Consider the following 19,232-nt stretch of genomic DNA (forward strand, 5'->3'; position numbering starts at 1 on the left):
GGAGGCACAGGCAGTGGTGCCTCTGCCATTTAGACGTGGCTCAGGAAGTCAGTGCCTCTCCTGCATTTGGTATCGGAGGAAGACAATCTTTGGCTGGCGATGTGAGAACTTCAGACTTTTGCTCGCATTTCCTGGGGGAGGGGTGAGTACCCCAGGTAAACACCAAATGGGCAGAAAAAAAAATCCAGCAACACAGACACTGACAGTCCTCCGGTGCCCCAGGCACTCAACCTTTATTTCTCTACCAAACTGTATGTCAGCAGATGGGTACAGGGTCCTGCCCCACCCCTCCCACTAAGATCTCCCTTCCCCCAGCAGGAAAGCAGCAGAAAATGTCTGCTCGCACCAGGAAGACCCAGCCCAACTCCGTTTCTCTCACAGCCCCTCCAGAACCCGCGAGCCAGAGCAGGGAGCAAGGGTGTGCGAAGGAGCCACAGGCCCTGGAGCCCATTTGTCTGTAAGGTAGACTGAGGGGGCTTTGATTCTGGGAACTAGGACAGGGATGTGAGTCTTGATTTACATATAAAATAATCACTTTGTATACTCTGTAGGAAGGGCAAGGACACATAGTCATTTACTCACTGCTTTCTTCTACAACTAATTTTTGCCAAAGGGGCAAAAGCTGAGTTAAGAGAACATTTCTGTCCATCAAATGCTTTTTTCCAATCGTCTGACATGATCCATATGGACACACATTCCTCCAGCAAGGAGGGAGGAAGGCCCCTTACGTAACTAGCCATTCTGAGTGACATCCTTTCAGCTCATGGGTGTGTGGGGCTGGGGGCAAAGAGTGAGGCCGAGTCCAGGGACTCAGAATCACCCAGCCATGTAGACCTCGAGATGGTTAAGCGTGGGGTTGGGGTGGTAGGACACAGTGGTCCAAAACCCAAGGATGTCTATGGTTTCAGGTGCCAGACACACAGAGGGCCTATCTGGCCCCTGCTCAGCATACCAGGCAGCATCGAGAGGGCATGCCTTCTTTGCTTAGGGCAGGAAAACTGAGTCTAGAAGTGAACCGAGCCGAGGCAGGCTAGTCTAGAAGTGAAAGAGAGTCCTTGCTCGGTCCCCTCCCCCATTCCTGTGTCCCTCTCTCTGACCTTTCAACTCCCTACATATATAAACAGAAAGAGGCTCAAGTCCTCATGAGCCAACTCTGTGGAAGCAGAGGAGCGGAGGGGGGCTACCCACACTTGCTGTGCACAGCTGGACCCAGATGTCCCGGATGTCCCCCTTCCCACCCCCAGCTGACCAGGCCCCAGACCAGGCTCTGAGATTAGTGGCGAGAGTGGTCTCCAGGCATCCTCCATCAGCACAGAGGCTCTGGTTACCAAATAATACCCAGTCTCCAAGCAAGCGGGAGCAGGCTCCAGAATGTGCTCATGGATTTGGGTGTGTAGGGCTCTGTAACTCTAGATCGGCTGCCAACTTTGGCTTCTGGGCAGGCCCCTCCCAGGCCAGAAATTCAGGGTTGAACTTCCCAGGAGAGCCCGAGACATGAAGCACAGAGCCCCCAGGCAGATGGAAGTGGGGATAGCGAACCCGGGACTGGGTCTGGGGTGGCCAATCCAGACTCGGTAAGGCCCGGCGAGCAAGCAGGTGAGCATGGTAGCAGGGCAGGGAGTGGGGCAAACGCTTGGGCACCATCAGCCCGAGGTACACACTGGAGACTCCACTCAGCTCTGAGCACTCACTTCTGGTCCTTTTCCTCTGGAAGAAAAACACGAGGGTATGTTATGGTGTATGAGAGCACACATCCAGGCTGGTTCCTTCTGGCCCTTCCAGTCTCCATTTTCCCAGGACAATCCCACTTTGCCATGACAACACTCAGTCGATCCCCAGCCCCTCTGCATCTCCTGAGCTGCAGCCCCATGTGTCTAGCTGCTGCCCAGACACATTCTCCCGGGTGTCCCCTGGGCCTCCTGCACTTCACTGCTTCCCTCAAGCCCCTAGCCTACCCCAATGCAGTCTCCTCATGTTTTTAGTTTGAAGAACCACCACCCAGCATCACAAGGTCCAGAAACCATGGCATGTGCGACATCTCCATCCCATATACCCAGGCCTACTGATTTCACCACCTACATCTCATGAACTCGTCTCTTTCTCCACTGCCCACGCAGGGCTCAAGGCCTCTGAGCCCTGCCCTCGGCTTCCATCTTACCTTACCATTACCCTCCTGCCCCTGGCATCACACTACAAATCCAGCCCATCATCTCCTTTGATGGTTCCCACTGCCCTCAGAATAAAGTGTAAGCCCTCCTGTATCCTGGACCTTCCTAGATCTGTCCCTACTCAGCCTCTTCAGGGTTTTCCTCCCCTCAGCCCAGCTCGCAGGCCTCTGACAGCTGCTCAGCCACACCTGGGGAGAGCCAGGAGGTGGGGCAAGAGGATCCCCCCAACCCCCTGGGGCTGACCCAGCATCCACAGTTCTCCCCAGGACACATCCCTCATAAATCACAGGGAAACCACGAGCATCAGGACTCAGGAAAACTTCCCTAAAAGGGCACCAGACTGGCTTGGGAACATAACAGGGTCCTGTCTCTCACCCCTGCTCCGTCTGGTTAGGAGGCCCCAGGGACTACAGCTGTACAGGGCAGAGCTGTCTGGGCTCTCAGGGACTGCAGGGCACCTCCCTTTAAAGCCACACCTCCCTGGGATCATGGTCAACATCTCAGGTTAATGGTGGAGGTGGAGGTGGAGGTGGAGGTGGGACCAGCTCTCCCCAGGCTGGGACTCAGTAGCTCCTCTCCTGACCAACTCAACGCAGCTCACCAGCCTCCTCGCCTTTAGTCACACCCCATCCTGTCTGTCCTCCATGGTCACCCAAGACCCTCTTATACTTCCACCCTTCTGTGGCTCCCATACCCTGAGGATAATGTCCAGGATCCTTATCTTGGTATTTGAGGCTCTTGCTTCCCCTCTCTACCCTGCACTCCAAGCCCCAGCCCCACTAGAGATGCCAAGCCATGCTCACCTAGCCCCTCCTTCTCCATGAGGCTCCTTCTCCCCTCTCAAACCTCTGCTCAAACCCCACCTTTTCTAGAAACCACCCCTAACCCAGCCCCAGCCCTTCTAATCTGCCATATCTTGCTAGGAGCTACTCCCCGCACCCAGGCCCGGGCCCCTCCACTGTCCAGCAGCCAGTGCTGGACGGTGTCCAAGACACAGGCTTTCCCTGCTGGCCGAGAAATTTTCCCACTTTTAAGTTTTCTCAAGAAAATATGCTGGACCCTCCACGCTCCCCCCGCCCGCTCCCCCCCGCCACCACCTTGGCAGTTGTGGCCACTTAGGGAAGGCTCTTGAGGAAGACAGAGAAGCTGCCCCGGCCGCCCATGTCCCCAGAGGTCTGGCTTCACAGGTGAGTCAGTGTGGTTGAGGGTGGCCAGGCGATCTCCTGGTAGACCACCCCTGTGCTCCGGCCAGAGCTGGGGATGCCTTGGGCTACTATGGATGGAGTTTCAGGCAACAGATCCATGTCCCTGTCTTCACCTCCCCAGGAGTGTCCACAGAGGATAGGTAAGAAAGAGCCACAAAGGGGGGTCAGAATGCCTTATCTGGCTCCCCCTACCCTACCCTGGGCCCCAGTTGGCCTTGCTTTGGTTGAACAACCCCCTCATGAGCCCCTCACTCCCATATGCCAGGTTTCCCTCTGGACAGACCTGTGGTGGGCCAACTTCTCCAAAGAGAGTGAGGAGAACAACTTGTTTCAGCCTTTATAATAAGAGAAAATATTTGCGGCACCCAGGAGGGCTGGCCAGCCTGGGAGATGGGGGCCGATTGATTGCCTTGGCCCCTGTGGAATGATAGGCACGGGATCTATTTATAGCCCCCAGGCACCCTCCCCTGGAGCTGAGATACATTCCTGCCAGAGGTGGCTCTGAGGGACCCAGCTGCCCCAGCACAGGCCTCAGCCATTGCTGGGCCTAACCTGGGACTTTGTAGCGGCCTTGCCAGGGCTCCAACTCCCAGGAACCAGTTTCTCACCCCTGTTTCCTCCCTCTCTGGGCAGCTCTGACAATGATAAAGATGCTGCAGGGCAGAATCACCCACTCTCTGAGGGCCCCTGAAGAAGGCAGGCAGATGGATGCCATGACCCAGGCTGCTCCTCTACACACCGGCCCCCTCCCCAACCCCTGCCATTCTGTTCTCAATTCTGGGTTAAGGCAGACCCAGAGCTGTGAACACAGAAACGGAGACTCCCCCGCACACTCCACGCACCCACAAGATGACACCAATGAGGCCAACCCGGTGTGGTCTGGGGTCTGGGAAGTGGTCAGTGGCTGCCTACTCCATGCCTGGGAGACTGTCCTGAAAATGCCTGGATAAAGACAGGCCAGATTCACAGACGTCAGAAGCCTGGGAGGTCCGGGCCCAGGGAGGGCACAGTGAGCCTAGCCATGCAAGGTTGGTGGCAGTGAGGAGGGTGAGGCAGCATGGCCCTGAGCAGTGCTCCTGCTGGCTGACCAGTGAGTCCAGGGCCCTGGCCCCTATAGACACCTCAGGTCACAGCTACCAGAGCCCCTTAAGGTCCTCCACTTGGTGACCCAAGAGCACCTCGCCCCACACAGTCAGGGAGAACGACACTGGCACCGGCCCTCTGTAGCCTGACAGCAGAGGTGGGCAGGGCAGGAGGGGTTGGGGCCTCCCACTCACCATCTATGTGGTTCCGGGACAGGTACTTGAGAGCCTCATCAAGCAGGATGACAGGCAGAGATATCTGGAGCACCACTACCCACTGGTGCCCACTCAGCGGGGTCACTTGGAAAATGAGCTGGAGGGGGAAGGTTTGGTTAAAGGAAGGACTGCCCAGTGCCCTGCAATTTACTTGCTTCATCACTCAAGCTACAACGGACTCTTCGTGAGCGTGTCCGAGATGCCCCTGGAGGTCCCACCTCCAGATCTTTATCCACCCCACTTCCTCTGCCTGAAGTACTCTCCCCAGCCCTCACTCACAGGACCGAATCCCATTGGTCCTGGTGGGAGGCGGGAGGGATTCCGCACCGGGAAAAAGTGGAGTCATTCCTCCTGCCCCAGCCTAGGGAGATTCCCCACCTCTTCTGCTCCCCAAGTCTGGGGACTCCTGAGGTGGGGACACATCTGGAGGATGGTGGCTGCCCAGGGTCCAAGCACAGGGTACATGTAGTGAGCACCTCTGAACCTCCCCACCCCCACCCCCACCGGGATCCTCCAGGGGTTCTCATTTCAAAGGGGCCCGGAAAGGCCCAGCAACTAGCCCTGGGATTTATGTCAGAGGATGATTTGGATCCTGTCACCCCAGGAGCCAGGGAAGGGGAGTAGGGCAGGAGGGTGACTCACGGGCAGGGGCGGCACCAGCAGGATGAGGAAGTGCAGAGCCATGGACATGGCCACAGCTGCCAGCAGCCAGGGGTTCAGCCAGGGCGGCATCCGCAGCAGCGACTGGTTCTCCGAGACGCTGCAAGGACACAGGGCACTCACCGAGGGCCAGGACGCATACAGGCCCTGCTGTGGGTACTCATCCGCCCTCCATGTGGAGGTGCAGGCCTGAGCCTCAGCATTTCCCTAATTGGATCGAAGTGCTAGAGCACTTCTGGGAGGCTACCACAGCCAGGAGGGGTGTCACAGCTGCCCGCTCAGCCCCCAGGGGCCTGTCCTGTCCCATTTCCCCATTTCTCTTTCTCTCAGGCCCAATCCTGGTCCCTATATTTCTCAGACCCCAATCTTGGCCCCCATTGTTCCCTGGATCCCAATTCTGGCCCTATGGACTGTCAGATCCCAATCTTGGACCTCCTGACCCTCAGACCCCAATCCTAGACATCTCTAACCTGATTCTTAGCCCCCTCACCCTCTGCTCCCAGTGCCTCTGCCCAGCCCACCTGTTGAGGGCGTTGCACATTTCAATGGTCACCAACACAGACAAGGCCATGGTTGTGGGAAAGCGTGACTCGAAAACCTCACAATCAATGCCGGCGAAGAGTGGGTTGTCCTCAGAGCACTTCAGGAAGTTCCTCTGCGGGCACCGTGGTGGGGTTGGGTGGGGTCGCAGAGAACAGCAGTCAGAGGAGGGGCCGGTGTATGGGAAGAGGGAAGCCTCACCATACCTGTGGCCCACATATGAGGACTCAATACACAACCAGTGAGCTGTGAGAGGGGTGCTACCCCAGGATGGGGGCAGATGGCCTGCACTGTGCCAGGGAGAAGGTCAGACTGTTCTGGGGCAGGGGTACCGTGGGACAGAGGGAGAGCAGCTGGCATCAGACTGGGGAGGATAGGAGGGGGCCCTGGGATCAGGGAGAGGGTCCAAGATTTTCCCTGAAAGTGCACAGGGGTGAGTGGGTAGGCTGAGTATTGGAGGTGCAGGAGTGGAAATGATTGAGACCACTAAATAAGTAAATGCATGTGAAACCAATCATGAAATTATGCTTGAAATAGAATTCACCTTTGATGGGTAGAAGATGAAGGCTACACGTGTTCCATTCACCATTGTTAAATTAAATTCCATTCATACCGCCTTCAACTTCTGCATTGAAATCAAACTCTGCAGGCTTGTCTTTTGCTTATGACATAAACTAATGAAATGCCACGTGCAGGCTTACTACAGTTTCTTAGTAATTAACAAGAATCTCTCAGAACTAGATAAGAAAGTGGCTCTCAGAACTGAATAAGAAAGTGGTTCTCATCCCTCAAGCCCCAGGGGAAATTTCTTCCTGCTCCTAAATCTCGCTCACAGAATCTTGCTGTGACAAGATGTTGAACTGAGGCCATGTCTGAGAACTTCTGTCTTGTTCTCTTCTGCAACACGGGATGAATGTGAACACGCATAACCGCTAAACAGCTCTGTTCTCCTGGAACATAAATCTGTCCTCAGGAGTCTCATCTGAACTCAGAGATCTTTTAAGCTAAGGGTATTTCTAAACTGAGTCTACATGCTGTGAAATAACCCTCAAAGAGAAACCTATAAAACAACCAGCTGTCTTTCTGCCCAGTAAATACCTCCGTTTTCCCACACTGCGTAAATCGGGGTAAGGTGACTGTTGGGCAGAAGGGGCTGCTAGCACTTTCCCCTTCTCTCTCATGCAGGATGAAAAATTATAAACTACGGCTTAGCTAGATTTCTTATTTATTTATTATTTATGCCTACAGCACTGGTCTTCCTGGGTGGTCCCCCATCCAAGTACTAACAGCAGGCCCAACCCTGCTTAGCTTCCGAGATGTGACATCAGGTTTATTCAGGGTGGCATGGCCGTAGACCACGGACCATGGCTTCACTGGGGCATGAACCCAGGACCTTCTGTGTGTAAAGCAGATGTGCTAACCGCTACACTATGGAACCATGTCCTAGATTTCTTTCAACAAAAAAATGGAGAATCTTATTTAAATCAACAGTGGGATTTTCTCCAAAAACCAAATTCTAGGATTTGGGATAAGTACACATCTTTTTACTTGGCAATGATCATAGAGCAGAGAAAATGTTCTAAACTGAACCCACCTAGTGGCCAAGAAGACCAAATGCTCCTGTTAGTAGTGTCCTTACCATCAGGCCCTGCCTCCCAGATCCTAAATGGCCTATGTACACATGTACACACACACACACAGTGTACACATTTCCCACTCGAGCATGTGAATGCTTACATCCTTATGCATGTGCACAGGGAAGAAATCTGAACAGGATCACGTCAAGATGTTTCAATAGATCTGTTGCTCTTGCCATTAATACCCTGCCTGGTTCAGACCCTCTGGGTTTTACCAGTGAGCACCTGCCACATTATATCCCAGGTCATGGGTCACAGTGTGGCCTCCTGAACTTATTAGAAAGTGCTCAGAGCTGGAACTTCTGCTCCTGGGTTCATCATGAGTCCCTGTGGAAGTGGGAGCCTGCTTCTTTGGGTAAATCCAGTACTCTGCCTATACCTTCCCTTTGCCTCCCTGGCTATTTCCTATTTACCTTATCCTATAAGGCCCCTCTGGGTTCAATGAACTTAACCAACACTCACATAGCTTTTGTTATGTGCCAGGTGTTAGTCTAAGCACTTTACAAGTACTGACTCAGTTAATTCTCAATAACTCTGAGGTAGGGACTGTTACCCATTTTACAGATGAGGAAACCAAGAGAGAGAGGTTAAATAGCCTGTCTAAAGTCAGACAGCTAAAGCGTGGTAGAACTAGGGTGTGAACCTGCAGTCTGGATCCAGGCTCCAGGCTCTGTGCTCTTAACCACTCTGCTGCCTTCTGGCAACTTATTCCAGGAACCATGGGTTATGGGATCCTCCTTGAATCTCAAGACTTTTTTCTGCTGAAGAACTTCTCACCTTGAAATGTGACTGCCCATATCCATGGCTCTACCCCACCAGACTGTAAGCTCTTTGCAGAGACTCTGCCTGCTCCATCACTGCCGTAGCCCTAGTAATTTGTGCATGGCACACAGTCAGTGCCTAATAGCTGATACTTGACCAAGCAGATAAATGAAAAATTGGGTGACCTGACAACTGTTGGGAAGGTGGCACCAAGGGGACTGTGGACTGATTGGCAGTGGGTGTGGGATGTGTGCCTGGCACGACCCTCAGGTGTTTGGCTTGGGTAACAGGCAGTAAAACTGAGATGGGGATGGAGGAGAGAAGTTACTTAGGGAAAAGATGATTTTGGATTTGGTGAGTGCAATGGGCCTGTGTGACATCCCAGAGGAGGTAGCCAGCTGGATAAATGGAGCTGGGCTCAGAAGAAAGGTTGGAGGTGGGGATAGGTCCTTAAGAGATTTGGGATCCGCAATATAAAAAATGGCAACAGAGACAGGGCTGGAAGAAGACAGCTGCAGGATGGTCAGCACAGCCCCATCTCCACCCTGCTGCTACCGCTGGCACTACATGAGCAGAGGTGCCTGAGGCTGGCGGGAGCCTTTGGCCAAGGGCTGGGGGCACCGACCTCTGGGATGAGAACTGAGCCCATGCTCTGCACTGCTGTCAGAAGGGGGAGGGCTGGAGGGTGCCAGGAAAGCATCCCCTTGGCCCCTGGGCTGCCTTGACCTAGATGTGAATGCTGCAGAATCCACGAAATCTCAGCCTTCCAAGGGAAGACAACCAGTGATGGTAACCCAGCCCTCACACTGCCCTCAGGGTGGTCCCCCAACACTCTCAGGGATGGAGCAGGAAGTCAGGGTGCCTCCCTGGAGCTCTTCTATCTACAAGAAAGTAGCAAAGGCAGGCCCACTCAGAGAAAGAAAATTCTGCATCTCTGCATCTCTAGGCTTTAAATGAGAAACCTACAGCTGGCTTTGCCAAAACCACCGCGAAAGCTCTTTTAAGCAAAGAAGGTGCATTGGCTGGCTGCTCAGACAGAGACAGGCTGACAGATAGCGTCTGAGGGGTCTCTTTGCTTGCTTCTAGAGATGTGCTGAGCGAGGACAGTCCCATGGTGGACACTTGTCAGCCAGGTGACTTCAAAAGGTCAGTTGGTTTATGGGGATGGGGAGAGCCTGGCAGATTCCTGATTTCCTGTTTGACCTCAAGTTCCACCATTTAGGGGTTCATATCTCTGAGATGTCAATGTTTTGGGGTTCCCCAATAAAGACAACACTTGTGGGTAGTTATGCCCCTTGGTTCCCCCTAACTAAATGAATGGGAAAGAGAGTAGCCTCTTCTCTGGTTTGGGAACTATGCTACTCTCTCTAGGTTTCCCATGGCTTCTGAGCCTGGCTCCTTAGGTGGATGCCTATATATGTGAATGGGGTGGGGCGGAATAGCCGTTGGCCAACCACGGGGTTCAGGACCCCTTTCTCCTGGAACTCCAACAACTTGGCTGTGAGTTCTACCTCAGAAATAACCCCAACAAGTTCCCTGGCTGTCACTTGCTCACCAGCTGGTAGAAGGTGATGTGAGGTCCCTCGGCATCATACAGGAACCACCAGGTGGCAGCAGCCACTGTGGCCAGGCCGACGTACACTGCAGGGAGGGCAGGAGGAAACCCGCTACAGTGGACAAATGTGGCTTTTTGGCATCCATTTCCCCTTCCTAATAATTCCCTGAATTTCTGTCAGGGAACCATTCTCTCCCTCTCTTAACCACGTGATTCGCAGGCTCCTCTCCTAGGGCCAGTGGTGAGCCTTGATTGGCAATCAGCATCTGTCATACCCCCGGCCACAGTGATTGGCTAAGAGATAAGCAGATAACCAAATTTAGGCCAATGAGAACAAGACTGAGACTTTTATCATATACTGAGAGAGTAGTATGACAAAAGGCTCTCTTCTGTTGAATTTGGGGTTGTAATGGAGTAAGTGTGAGGGCTGGAGCTGCAACAGCTATTTTGCCACTCAAGAGGCACCTGCCTGAGAATAGAACTCAGGCAGAGCCAAAATATGGCAGTGATACTATATGTCTGAGGCTTTGATCTAGCTATACCTGCCTGAGGCATGCTCTATCTAGTCTTATCAGTTAAATAAGCCTACAGAGTTTCTTCTGGCATGAGCCAGGCTGAGTCATACTGTCTGCCTAATTGATACAGGTTCCTAAGTCCTGGAACCCCACTGAGGTCTGGGACCCCACTGCTCACCTCCAATAGCCAGATATCTGAAAAAGAGCCAACCACTGATGAGGGCCTCGCGAGGGTTCCGAGGCAGCTTCTCCATGATGTCCAGGTCTGGTGGGTTGAAGCCCAGGGCCGTGGCAGGTAGGCCATCTGTCACCAGGTTCACCCAGAGCAGCTGCACAGGGATCAGGGCTTCTGGCAGGCCCAGAATTGCCGTGAGGAAGATGCTAGAAGTAGAATCACAGGCTCTAGCTGCTGCAAATGGAGGGTCCAGCTCCTGCTCACGTGCCAACCCAGGGAGTCCACCTAGTCTCCTCAGCAGCCCCGCCTTGCTCTGCTAGTTCTGATGTGTGTGCGCAAGTGAGAGGTATGTGTTCACAGCTCTGCCTCACACTGTGCCACCCTGTCTCCCCCAGTCCCAGCTCTGGAGCCTGGACATATCTGCAATTTAAATTTCTCCATTTAGGACATAGCCCTCTTTGGGGCACACACACATGTGGACAGTGCATGCCTGAACACCTACACATTTGTTTACAGGCATGAGCAAAAAGTAGCACAGGCCACACAATACCACAAAAACAAGCAAACACCTACACGCTTGCCTGACATTCAGAGATGCAGAATTCACATGTCCAGGCAAATGTGCTCACTATTCCCCACAGGCATCTCTCACATGTGAACCTAAGTGTGTATACAATTACACACCTGCACAAATCCTCTGTGCTTATTCTCATGCCCAAAGATGCATGAGAGGATACAGGCACACACATATACACATCTCTTACTCAGGCACACACCATTGTGTGTACACTACATGGACACACACGAACACATTACTGCCCAAAGGTGGGGTTAGTTCTCCCACTTTGTGCTACTCTGAAAATCCACTGGAGGGATGATAGGGGACTTTTCAGGTACCTTCTTGGGGGCCTCTGGGGAATGACAAGGTGTCCCTGTCCTGGCCCACCTGAGTGGGACCCTGGAAGGCCCCAGCCGGGGCAGGGCATGAGTCTCTCCATCCCCGCAGCCCCATCTCAGAAACAGGCATTTCCCTGGTCTCAAGGACAGAGCTTGTCCAGAGAGCTGGGAGGAGAGAACGCAGGGCCTCACCAGACAACCTCGCCGACATTGGAGGAGATGAGGTAGCGGATAAACTGCTTCATATTGCTGTAGATGGCCCGGCCCTCCTCCACCGCAGCCACAATGGAGGCAAAGTTGTCATCTGACAGTACCATCTCTGCCGCTGACTTGGCCACGGCTGTGCCCGAGCCCATGGCAATGCCGATCTCCGCTTTCTTCAGGGCCGGGGCATCGTTCACTCCATCTCCAGTCTGGAGGCCAGGTTAGGTGGGTTCACACCTGAGAAATTTCCCTTTCACCTCCCCAGCTTCCCTTACCCCAGCCTATCTTCAAGATTTGGGGATGTCCCTGAGGAAGCAGACAGCTGGGCAGAACGAATGGTGAGGTCATGAGCTGAGAAATTGGGGAGGAAGCTAAAAGGAAGGCAAGGAGTGCAGACAAGGACAAAGTTGGGAAGATCAGGTCTAAGGCCAGAGATGACGGTGAGGTGGGGATGGGCATGAGGGTGGGTCAACGATGAGGGCGGGGATGAGATTCATGTGGGATGTGAGAGAGAAGATAAAAATGATGTCAAGGACAAAGTTAAGTTTAAGTTAGGAATGAGGGGTCAAGGTCGTGGCCCAGGTCAAGGACCAGGTTGGTGTTGTAGCAAGTTTGGAGCCAAGGTCAAGGTCAAGACTGGACTCAGATTCAAGATTAAAAATTAGATTAAGGTAAGAGGTCAAGTCAAAGGCAGAGGCCAAGTCAAGGCTATAATCCGTATCAGGAGTGCTGTCATGGTTGAAGCTGGAGTTCAATCAAGGTCAACATTGGAAGCCAGATCAAAGTTGAGGTAATTATAAAGTGTTGGATTGAGGATATCAAGATCAATGTCAGAGGTCAGGTCAGGGTCTAAGTCAAACTGGAACCCATATCAAAGTTGAGCTCAAAGTATAGAATCAGATTAAGAGGGTCATGGCCAAGGTCTGGGACCTTCTATGTAAAGGTCAAAAGTAAGGTCAAAAACAAGGTTTCAGTTGTAGTCAAGTCAAAGTTGGTACCCAGTTCATTATCCAGGCCAAGGGTGAGCCACAAGTCAGGATTAAGGTGAAGGCAAAGGACTGGGTTAGGCTGGAGGTAAAATTAATAACAGAGGCCAGGTCAGGGGTGAGTTCTAGGTCAAAAGTCAGATAAGAGTTGACAAATAGGTCAGCAATCAAAAATGAGACAGAACAAAAACTAGGCCCAAACCAAATGTCCATCCACACATTAAGATAAATGAACTGTGGCATTCTCATACAATGGAATGCTACCCAACAATTAAAAAGCAATCAGCTACTGATACCTGCAACAACACAGATAAATCTCAAAAAAAAGCAAGACACAAAAGAGTACATACTGTCAGATTCCATTCACATGAAAATCAAGAACAGGCAAAATTATCTTTGGTGGAAAAAAATCAGAACAGCAGTTGCCTATTGTGGGAGAGGGTCTTGATGGGGCAGGAGCATGAGGGGACTTCATGGGTTGATGGTACTATTCCCTATCTTGATAAGGATTTGGGTGACACAGGTATGCGCATTTATCAGAACTCGCCAAATGAATGGCATGCTTAAAAGTTGTGCATTTCATTGTGTGCAAGTTTTAACTCAAATTAGAAAGAAACAGAACTACAAATAGTGCTCTCTAGAATATGCATTCTAAAATACGTGAAGGTAAAGTGTACTGATGTCTACAACTTACTTTGAAATGCATTTAAGAAAAGAGGGATTGAGGAGAGACAGATGGATAGGTATGTGATAAAGCAATTATAACAAAATGTTATTTGTAGACTTGGCTGGTGGCTATATAGACACTAACTATAAAATTATTTCAATTTCTCTGTTTGAAATTTTTCATAAGAAAATGTTGGAAAAAATAAGAATGAAGCAGAAGGAGGGGTTGCACGGGCTGCTCTTTCCAAGCCCTATGCCAAATGCTTCTCTCCACTCCTCACCACCTCCCCCAGGCTCCCATCTAGTGGCCTCACCATGGCAGTGACCTCATTAAAGGACTGTAGGTTCTCCACGATTCGAGACTTGTGTGCAGGTTCCACACGGGCAAAGCAGCGGGCCGTGCGGCAGGCGTGGCGCTGCTGCTCAGGGCTGAGGTCATCGAATTCACGGCCTGTATAGGCCTTGCCAGCCACATTCTCCATGTCCCTGAAGATGCCAAGCCGACGGCAGATAGCCACAGCTGTGCCTTTGTTGTCCCCTGTGATCATGACCACACGGATGCCTGCCTGGTGGCAGCGTGCAATGCAAGCAGCCACCTCGGGCCTTGGAGGGTCCAGCATGCCCACGCAGCCCACGAAAGTCAGGTCCGTCTGTAGGAAGGGGGCAGATGCAAGTGGGGCTTGGGCCCGCCCTCAGCCTGCTACCTGCCCAGCCATTGCAGACAGATGCACGGATCCCAGCCTTGCCCCGGCACCCACCTCATACTGCACAAACTTGCTGCAGTCATCCAGCCGCATGTCTTCCTTCCGCGGGGGTGCATCCTGGGTGGCCAGTGCCAGACAGCGCAGAGTGTCCAAGCCTGAGCTCCAATCCCGGACCTTGGCCAGAATCTGCTCCCTGGAGGTGGTGTTCAGGGGTACTGTGCGGTTCCCTACGCGGACTGAGCTACAGCGCTCGATCACACTCTCAGGAGCCCCCTGCAGTGTTGGGGAGGAGAGAGGCAACTTGTCAGCCAGGAGCCCTACCCTCCCTCCTGCCCAATTGCGAAAATGGAGGTCTAGGTATAAGAAAAGGCCACAGAAGGGGATACACAGTAAAGTACAGATTGGAATCCATTCTTTGAAAGCTCAGAGTGGGAACCAAGTGGACCCCACCGTGAGAAAATCCAAAGGGAATGGGGGAGCAGGGGGTGGCATCCTCCCCCCATCAGCCTGTAGCTGAGAAGGCCTGCTGTAGCATTTTGGGGGTGGAGGTGAGAACGGCAGCCCTCCTGCAGGTCATGCCTCTCTGCCAGCCCGATGCTCCTGGGATCCCAATTCTGCAGGGGGCTCAACAGCGGGAGGCAGGCTGGGCTCTCCCTGGGGACCAGAAATAGAGCCATACAGAGGGTGTGGTCGGTGTGGCCCTGGGAAGGTTGTTTCAGGGGTGGCAGGCTCCTCGGTGGCCTCGGGGTCTCACCTCGGACCTCGCCCCTTGCCTGGGAATAGCCTCTGAACATTCCTTCAGTGCCTTCTCTCTCTCTCCAAAGGGCATTGCTGTTTTTAAAGAGACCCAAACTCCCCATACAGAAGTCTTTTCATTTCAAAAGGGACTAAAAACTCCTCTGCAGGGTAAAGTGTGGGTTGTGATTCCTATTTCAGGTTCCAAAGCAGCAACAGGAGGTGCTGTGGGCAGAGGTCTGGACAGGCCTGGCTCCTTTCCTCTCGGGAGGAACAGGAAGCACCAAAGATGGCAACAACAGCCCGTCAGAGGCAACAGGCTTTTGAGAACTTGCAGCCTGGCCCTGCTGTTCAGATGGGGAAACGGGGCTCCATGGAGGAGCATGGGTGACCCCAAGGTCATGTGGCAGGGCAGTGCTTCTCAGCCCAGAGCTGGGACCATGTCCAGGGGCAGGCCTGAGCCCCCGGCCCTAGATTTATCTTCACCAATCCTGGATCTGCTCCCAGCTTCTCATAGCAGGCTGAGTACTCTCGCTCTGGACTCATCATGGGCCTCGCACCTCACTTTGCCTCCCACAGCTGTAGTCTATGGCTCTCCAGAGGACTGGAGAACAGGTCCCCCAGGGACCCCAGTTATGCAGAGGCCCCAGGCCAGTCAGGCAGGTCTCACCTTCACGAACATCTTGCTGCCTTGGGCACCTGGGCCAGGGCGAGTGGGCGAGCAGTACACTGACATGGACTTCCGGTCTCGAGAGAACTCCAGGGTGAACTCCTTCCGCATCAGCTGCTTGATGACCTGTGAGGCCCAGGTGGGTGCGGGCAAGGAGGGCAGAGCCAGCAACTCTCACCGCTTTCTCAGCAGCCTCTTGGCCCCATTAAAAGCTTCTTGCTCCCTGCAGGATGGTGTCTATCCTTCTCTGACCCTGGCATTTGAGGCCTCCATCTCCCTCACCAGCCCTGGAAGGGCCAAAAAAGGTGCCATTTCCTGACCATGCTGTGCATTTCCCAACTCCAAGTCCTCGACCACACTCAGACTTTCCCTCTCTTTTCTCCTTAGCCAAGTCTTACTAGGGTCTGATGTCCTTCCTCCTCTCAGAAGCCTCCCAAGACTCCGTTCTCCTCTCTCCCTTCTCCAGATGCCCCAGAAGGCCAGCCATGCGGCCTGTGGCCTGAGCCCCCGACTCACCGCATTACAGGCACCAGCTCGCTCCACCCGGGACAGGGCCTGCAGGTCCGTGTTGAACACATTCATCTTCTCCACTAGGCAGGTCAGGGCTGTCTCCGTGGCCTCTCCCACCTTCTCATACACGCCCCTGGCCTGGCGAGGCCCAGGTTACAGGGAGTGAGGGGCAAGGTGACCCCCAGAGGGGCTCCCAGCCTCATCTCCCACTCACTCCCTTAGAGCTCCCTCTGCCAGAGTTATCTGTAACCTCTTTTGCACCAGGCCTGTGGGCTCTTCTCAGCTGACCTGGGGTCTGGGTGGTGTCTGGCACTGATGCTCACCTTCTCTTCCAACCCTCCCATCTCTCAACACCAAGGGCCATCATTGCCAGGTTCCTCTTTCTAAAACCTACCGTCCCGGCCCTGTTCCTTCCCTCCCACCATCTCTCCTTGAGACCTCATATGCCCCCTGCCTCCGCCAACTTTCACATGCTCACAGCTGCCAGTGCCCAGGCCAGCCTTGCCATCTCTCCTAAGCTCCGTGCCCATATGTCCACTTGCTACCTATTAAACTCTGTTCCCTAGGGATCCTCATGCCACCTCTTCTTCTCCCTACACTTGCCACTTTAGCGACAGTCCCAGCCAGGACAGCAACCAGAAGCTACCCAGACCTCCACCCTCTCTTTCACTTAATCAGTCACCAAGTCCCAGGATTTTGGCTCCAAAGTCTCTCCCCAGCCTATGCTTTTTCCCCTCTCCCCGAGACCCAGGACTCCGCCAGCATCTCTGTCCTGGACGACCACACAGGAGTCCCTGGCCGCAGTCTTGCCCTGTCTGTTCTGTCCTCCACACTGAAGCCTAGGTAATCTGTAAATGTAAATGTGGCCATTATCACTCCCCTGCTTAAAACCCTTCGGTGGCTATCTGCCCTCAGCTTGGCATTGGGCCTGACTTAGTATGGCCAAGTCCTTCCCCTCAGACAGGAGCATCCTACGTGCTCCATTCCACTGCTCCAGCCACAGGGAAGGTAACTCAGTGCCTAAATCACATGAGTCTGTTATGATCTGGGGGCCTTTTCTGGGCTGTGCTTTCTGCTTTAAACATCTCCCTTAGTCTGACACCCCAAATCACTTCCCTCAGGCCCGGCAGCACCTTACATTACAGTCCCCCACAGCCCTAGAGCCCCCAGGCCCAGTTCAGAAGCCAGTCAGAGAAAGAGGGAGGTGTGTCAGTGGAGGATGTGCAGGGGTGGCAGTGCTCCTGCAGTGTGGCACCCCAAAGGGGCAGGGCCCACCAACCCTGAAAGCGTTGATACTCTGGGACAAGGGTCTGTCCTAGCAGCTTGGATATGAGGGAGGTCATGCAAAGGAGAAGGGGCCACCTCGTTGTAGTCCAGCGCCGAGTCATTGCACAGGGCACAGATAGTCGCCAACTCCACCAGCCCATCAAACCGCCCGCATTGCACCAGCTGCTCTCCCTGCCGCCTGAGGAGCCAGGAGGTCAGTAAAAGGGACTTGGCCTCATCCCTGAGAGGCACCCATCCTTTTGGCCCCACCCCCAGGAGGCCTTGCTCATTGACAGCTCTCAGAGCTGTGGCATGTAGCCCAGTCCGACCAGGAAACCCAGCCCACAGGAGCCCCCTTGCCCAGCACGTCCAGCACTCACACTTCGCCCTCCGGAGCATAGGTGGTACCCGAGACGGTGAACTCGTGCAACCGGCAGGCACTTGCTTCCACCTCGGCTACCACGAACATCTGGGGATGGGGAGCGCAGAGCAATGCTGAAGTGGGCCCTTGCCTCCCTCCTCCCTGGACAGCCAATCTGAATAACGCCTGACCCCAGCTTGGGTCCTGTAGGCCCCCAGGGGAGCTGGTAGCCTTCTATCCCCCAGGGTTTTGGAGCTGCAATGCAAGAGCATGGAGTTCAGACTGAGGCAGGGCCCCTCTGCTCTGCCTAGGTGTGTCCAGCTCAGGCTTGTCCATTTGCTCTGGGCAGGCACCCCTGATGAGTTTATGGCAGACTCTTCACTGTTCTGGGGGCAGCTCCCAGATTGACAGAGCCTTTTGCTGGGGCAAAGCCTGGGTCCTTGCCCACCTTACTGTGTGACCCCTCGCTGAGCACCTGAGCCTCAGTTTCTCCACTGGTAACATGGGAAGAAAGTGTGATCAGAGTCTAGCTGCCCCTCTTTGCCTTCAAGAGGATGAGTTCCCAGCCTCCAGGGGTGGAAACTCATACCGGGCTCTGAGGCAGACCCCTCCTGCCCAAAGATGTCTGCAGACAGTGTGCTCCTCCCCACAGGGCAAGCTGGGTCACCCACCCCCACCCGTGTACCTCACAGATGAGGGCTTACCCCTCCCAGGGAAGCATTTTCTTGTCTGTCAGCCAGCTCTGCCAGGGAGACAGTTCTTGCATCCCGAAAATCACCTCACTGTACATTCCCAAACCAAAGGCCAGTCCAGCACCCAGTAGGTGCTCAATAAATGTCCTTTTCTTCTCGCTCTCCTCCCTGCTCCTGTGGGCAGTGCTCCAGCCAGCACAGTCTCTGAGACGTCAGGTTTTTCAGCCCTCTACAACTTCCCTAGACTGTGCTTTTCAAGTCTTTATTTCAGTCAAGGACCACTCTGTTCAAATCCTACTAGGATTTTTAGCAATGCAATTGAGCTGCTGGTGCCCCTTCCCCTGTGGCAGCCTCTAATGGGTTTTGATGGGGATTTAAGGTCTCAGACACAGAACCTGGTTTTCTGAGGCCCAACGGGCAGACTATGGGAGCAGGGGTGGGAGAGGAGCAATGGGGGAACCTGGAACAGGTGGGAAACTCACAGCTTTCACCATCTACCCTTCTGCCCCAAAGGCCTGCAGGAGTCTCAGCCAGAATCCCTGGAGCATGTGGGCAGCAGGCCCAGGATCTGGGATCAAGTACCAAGGAATGAATAATTCCTGCTCTGGCCCTTCTCAGGTCACTGGAGCTGGCATATCTGGTGACAGATGCCTGTCACACATTGACTGCAGAGAGTCATGGTGGAGCAGGATAGAGCCTGGGTCCAGGCCCAGCTTGGTTCAGATGCCAAGACTGTACTTGACCCTCTCCTATGTCCTTTATTTATAGATTACCTGGCGGGGCTTGCACGCCCAAACTTCAGATGAAGAAACTGAAGTTCACAGATGGCCAGTGACCTGCCAGGGTCCTAGTGACGCATGTCCAGCCAGGCTTTGCTGCTCTGTCCCATGAAAACCTGTATCTGCTACCCACCATGGAGCAGCCCACAAGTTCTCTCCTCCATCCCTGGCTAAAAAGGAGCCAGGGAGCAGCCCAGAGAGGGAGCCCAGCCTCCAAACATCACACAGTAACACCAGTGAGACCCCA

The 19,232-nt window shown here is 53.7% G+C and overlaps 1 protein-coding gene and 1 pseudogene across 1 annotated transcript in view; both read right to left on the bottom strand.

Moving 5' to 3' along the window:
- Positions 1 to 212: 212 nt before the first annotated feature.
- Positions 213 to 19,232, bottom strand: part of ATP2A3 (ATPase sarcoplasmic/endoplasmic reticulum Ca2+ transporting 3) — a 24,337-nt gene continuing 5,317 nt past the window's right edge. The window contains exons 8-20 of the mRNA XM_006922408.1: positions 17,534 to 17,676; positions 17,250 to 17,352; positions 15,894 to 16,025; positions 15,378 to 15,503; positions 14,027 to 14,245; positions 13,583 to 13,918; positions 11,605 to 11,825; positions 10,519 to 10,721; positions 9,826 to 9,911; positions 5,853 to 5,986; positions 5,314 to 5,431; positions 4,651 to 4,768; positions 213 to 1,707 (exon numbers count right to left, since the gene is read on the bottom strand). Of these exons, the coding sequence (XP_006922470.1) occupies positions 1,688 to 1,707; positions 4,651 to 4,768; positions 5,314 to 5,431; positions 5,853 to 5,986; positions 9,826 to 9,911; positions 10,519 to 10,721; positions 11,605 to 11,825; positions 13,583 to 13,918; positions 14,027 to 14,245; positions 15,378 to 15,503; positions 15,894 to 16,025; positions 17,250 to 17,352; positions 17,534 to 17,676 (1,959 nt within the window). The 3' untranslated portion in view covers positions 213 to 1,687. The remainder of the gene's footprint in view (positions 1,708 to 4,650; positions 4,769 to 5,313; positions 5,432 to 5,852; positions 5,987 to 9,825; positions 9,912 to 10,518; positions 10,722 to 11,604; positions 11,826 to 13,582; positions 13,919 to 14,026; positions 14,246 to 15,377; positions 15,504 to 15,893; positions 16,026 to 17,249; positions 17,353 to 17,533; positions 17,677 to 19,232) is intronic.
- On the bottom strand, positions 7,111 to 7,227 carry LOC112471435 (annotated as a pseudogene).

This window comes from Pteropus alecto, unplaced genomic scaffold (genome assembly GCF_000325575.1).
Source record: "Pteropus alecto unplaced genomic scaffold, ASM32557v1 scaffold398, whole genome shotgun sequence".
In the NCBI taxonomy this organism is placed as follows: domain Eukaryota; kingdom Metazoa; phylum Chordata; class Mammalia; order Chiroptera; family Pteropodidae; genus Pteropus; species Pteropus alecto.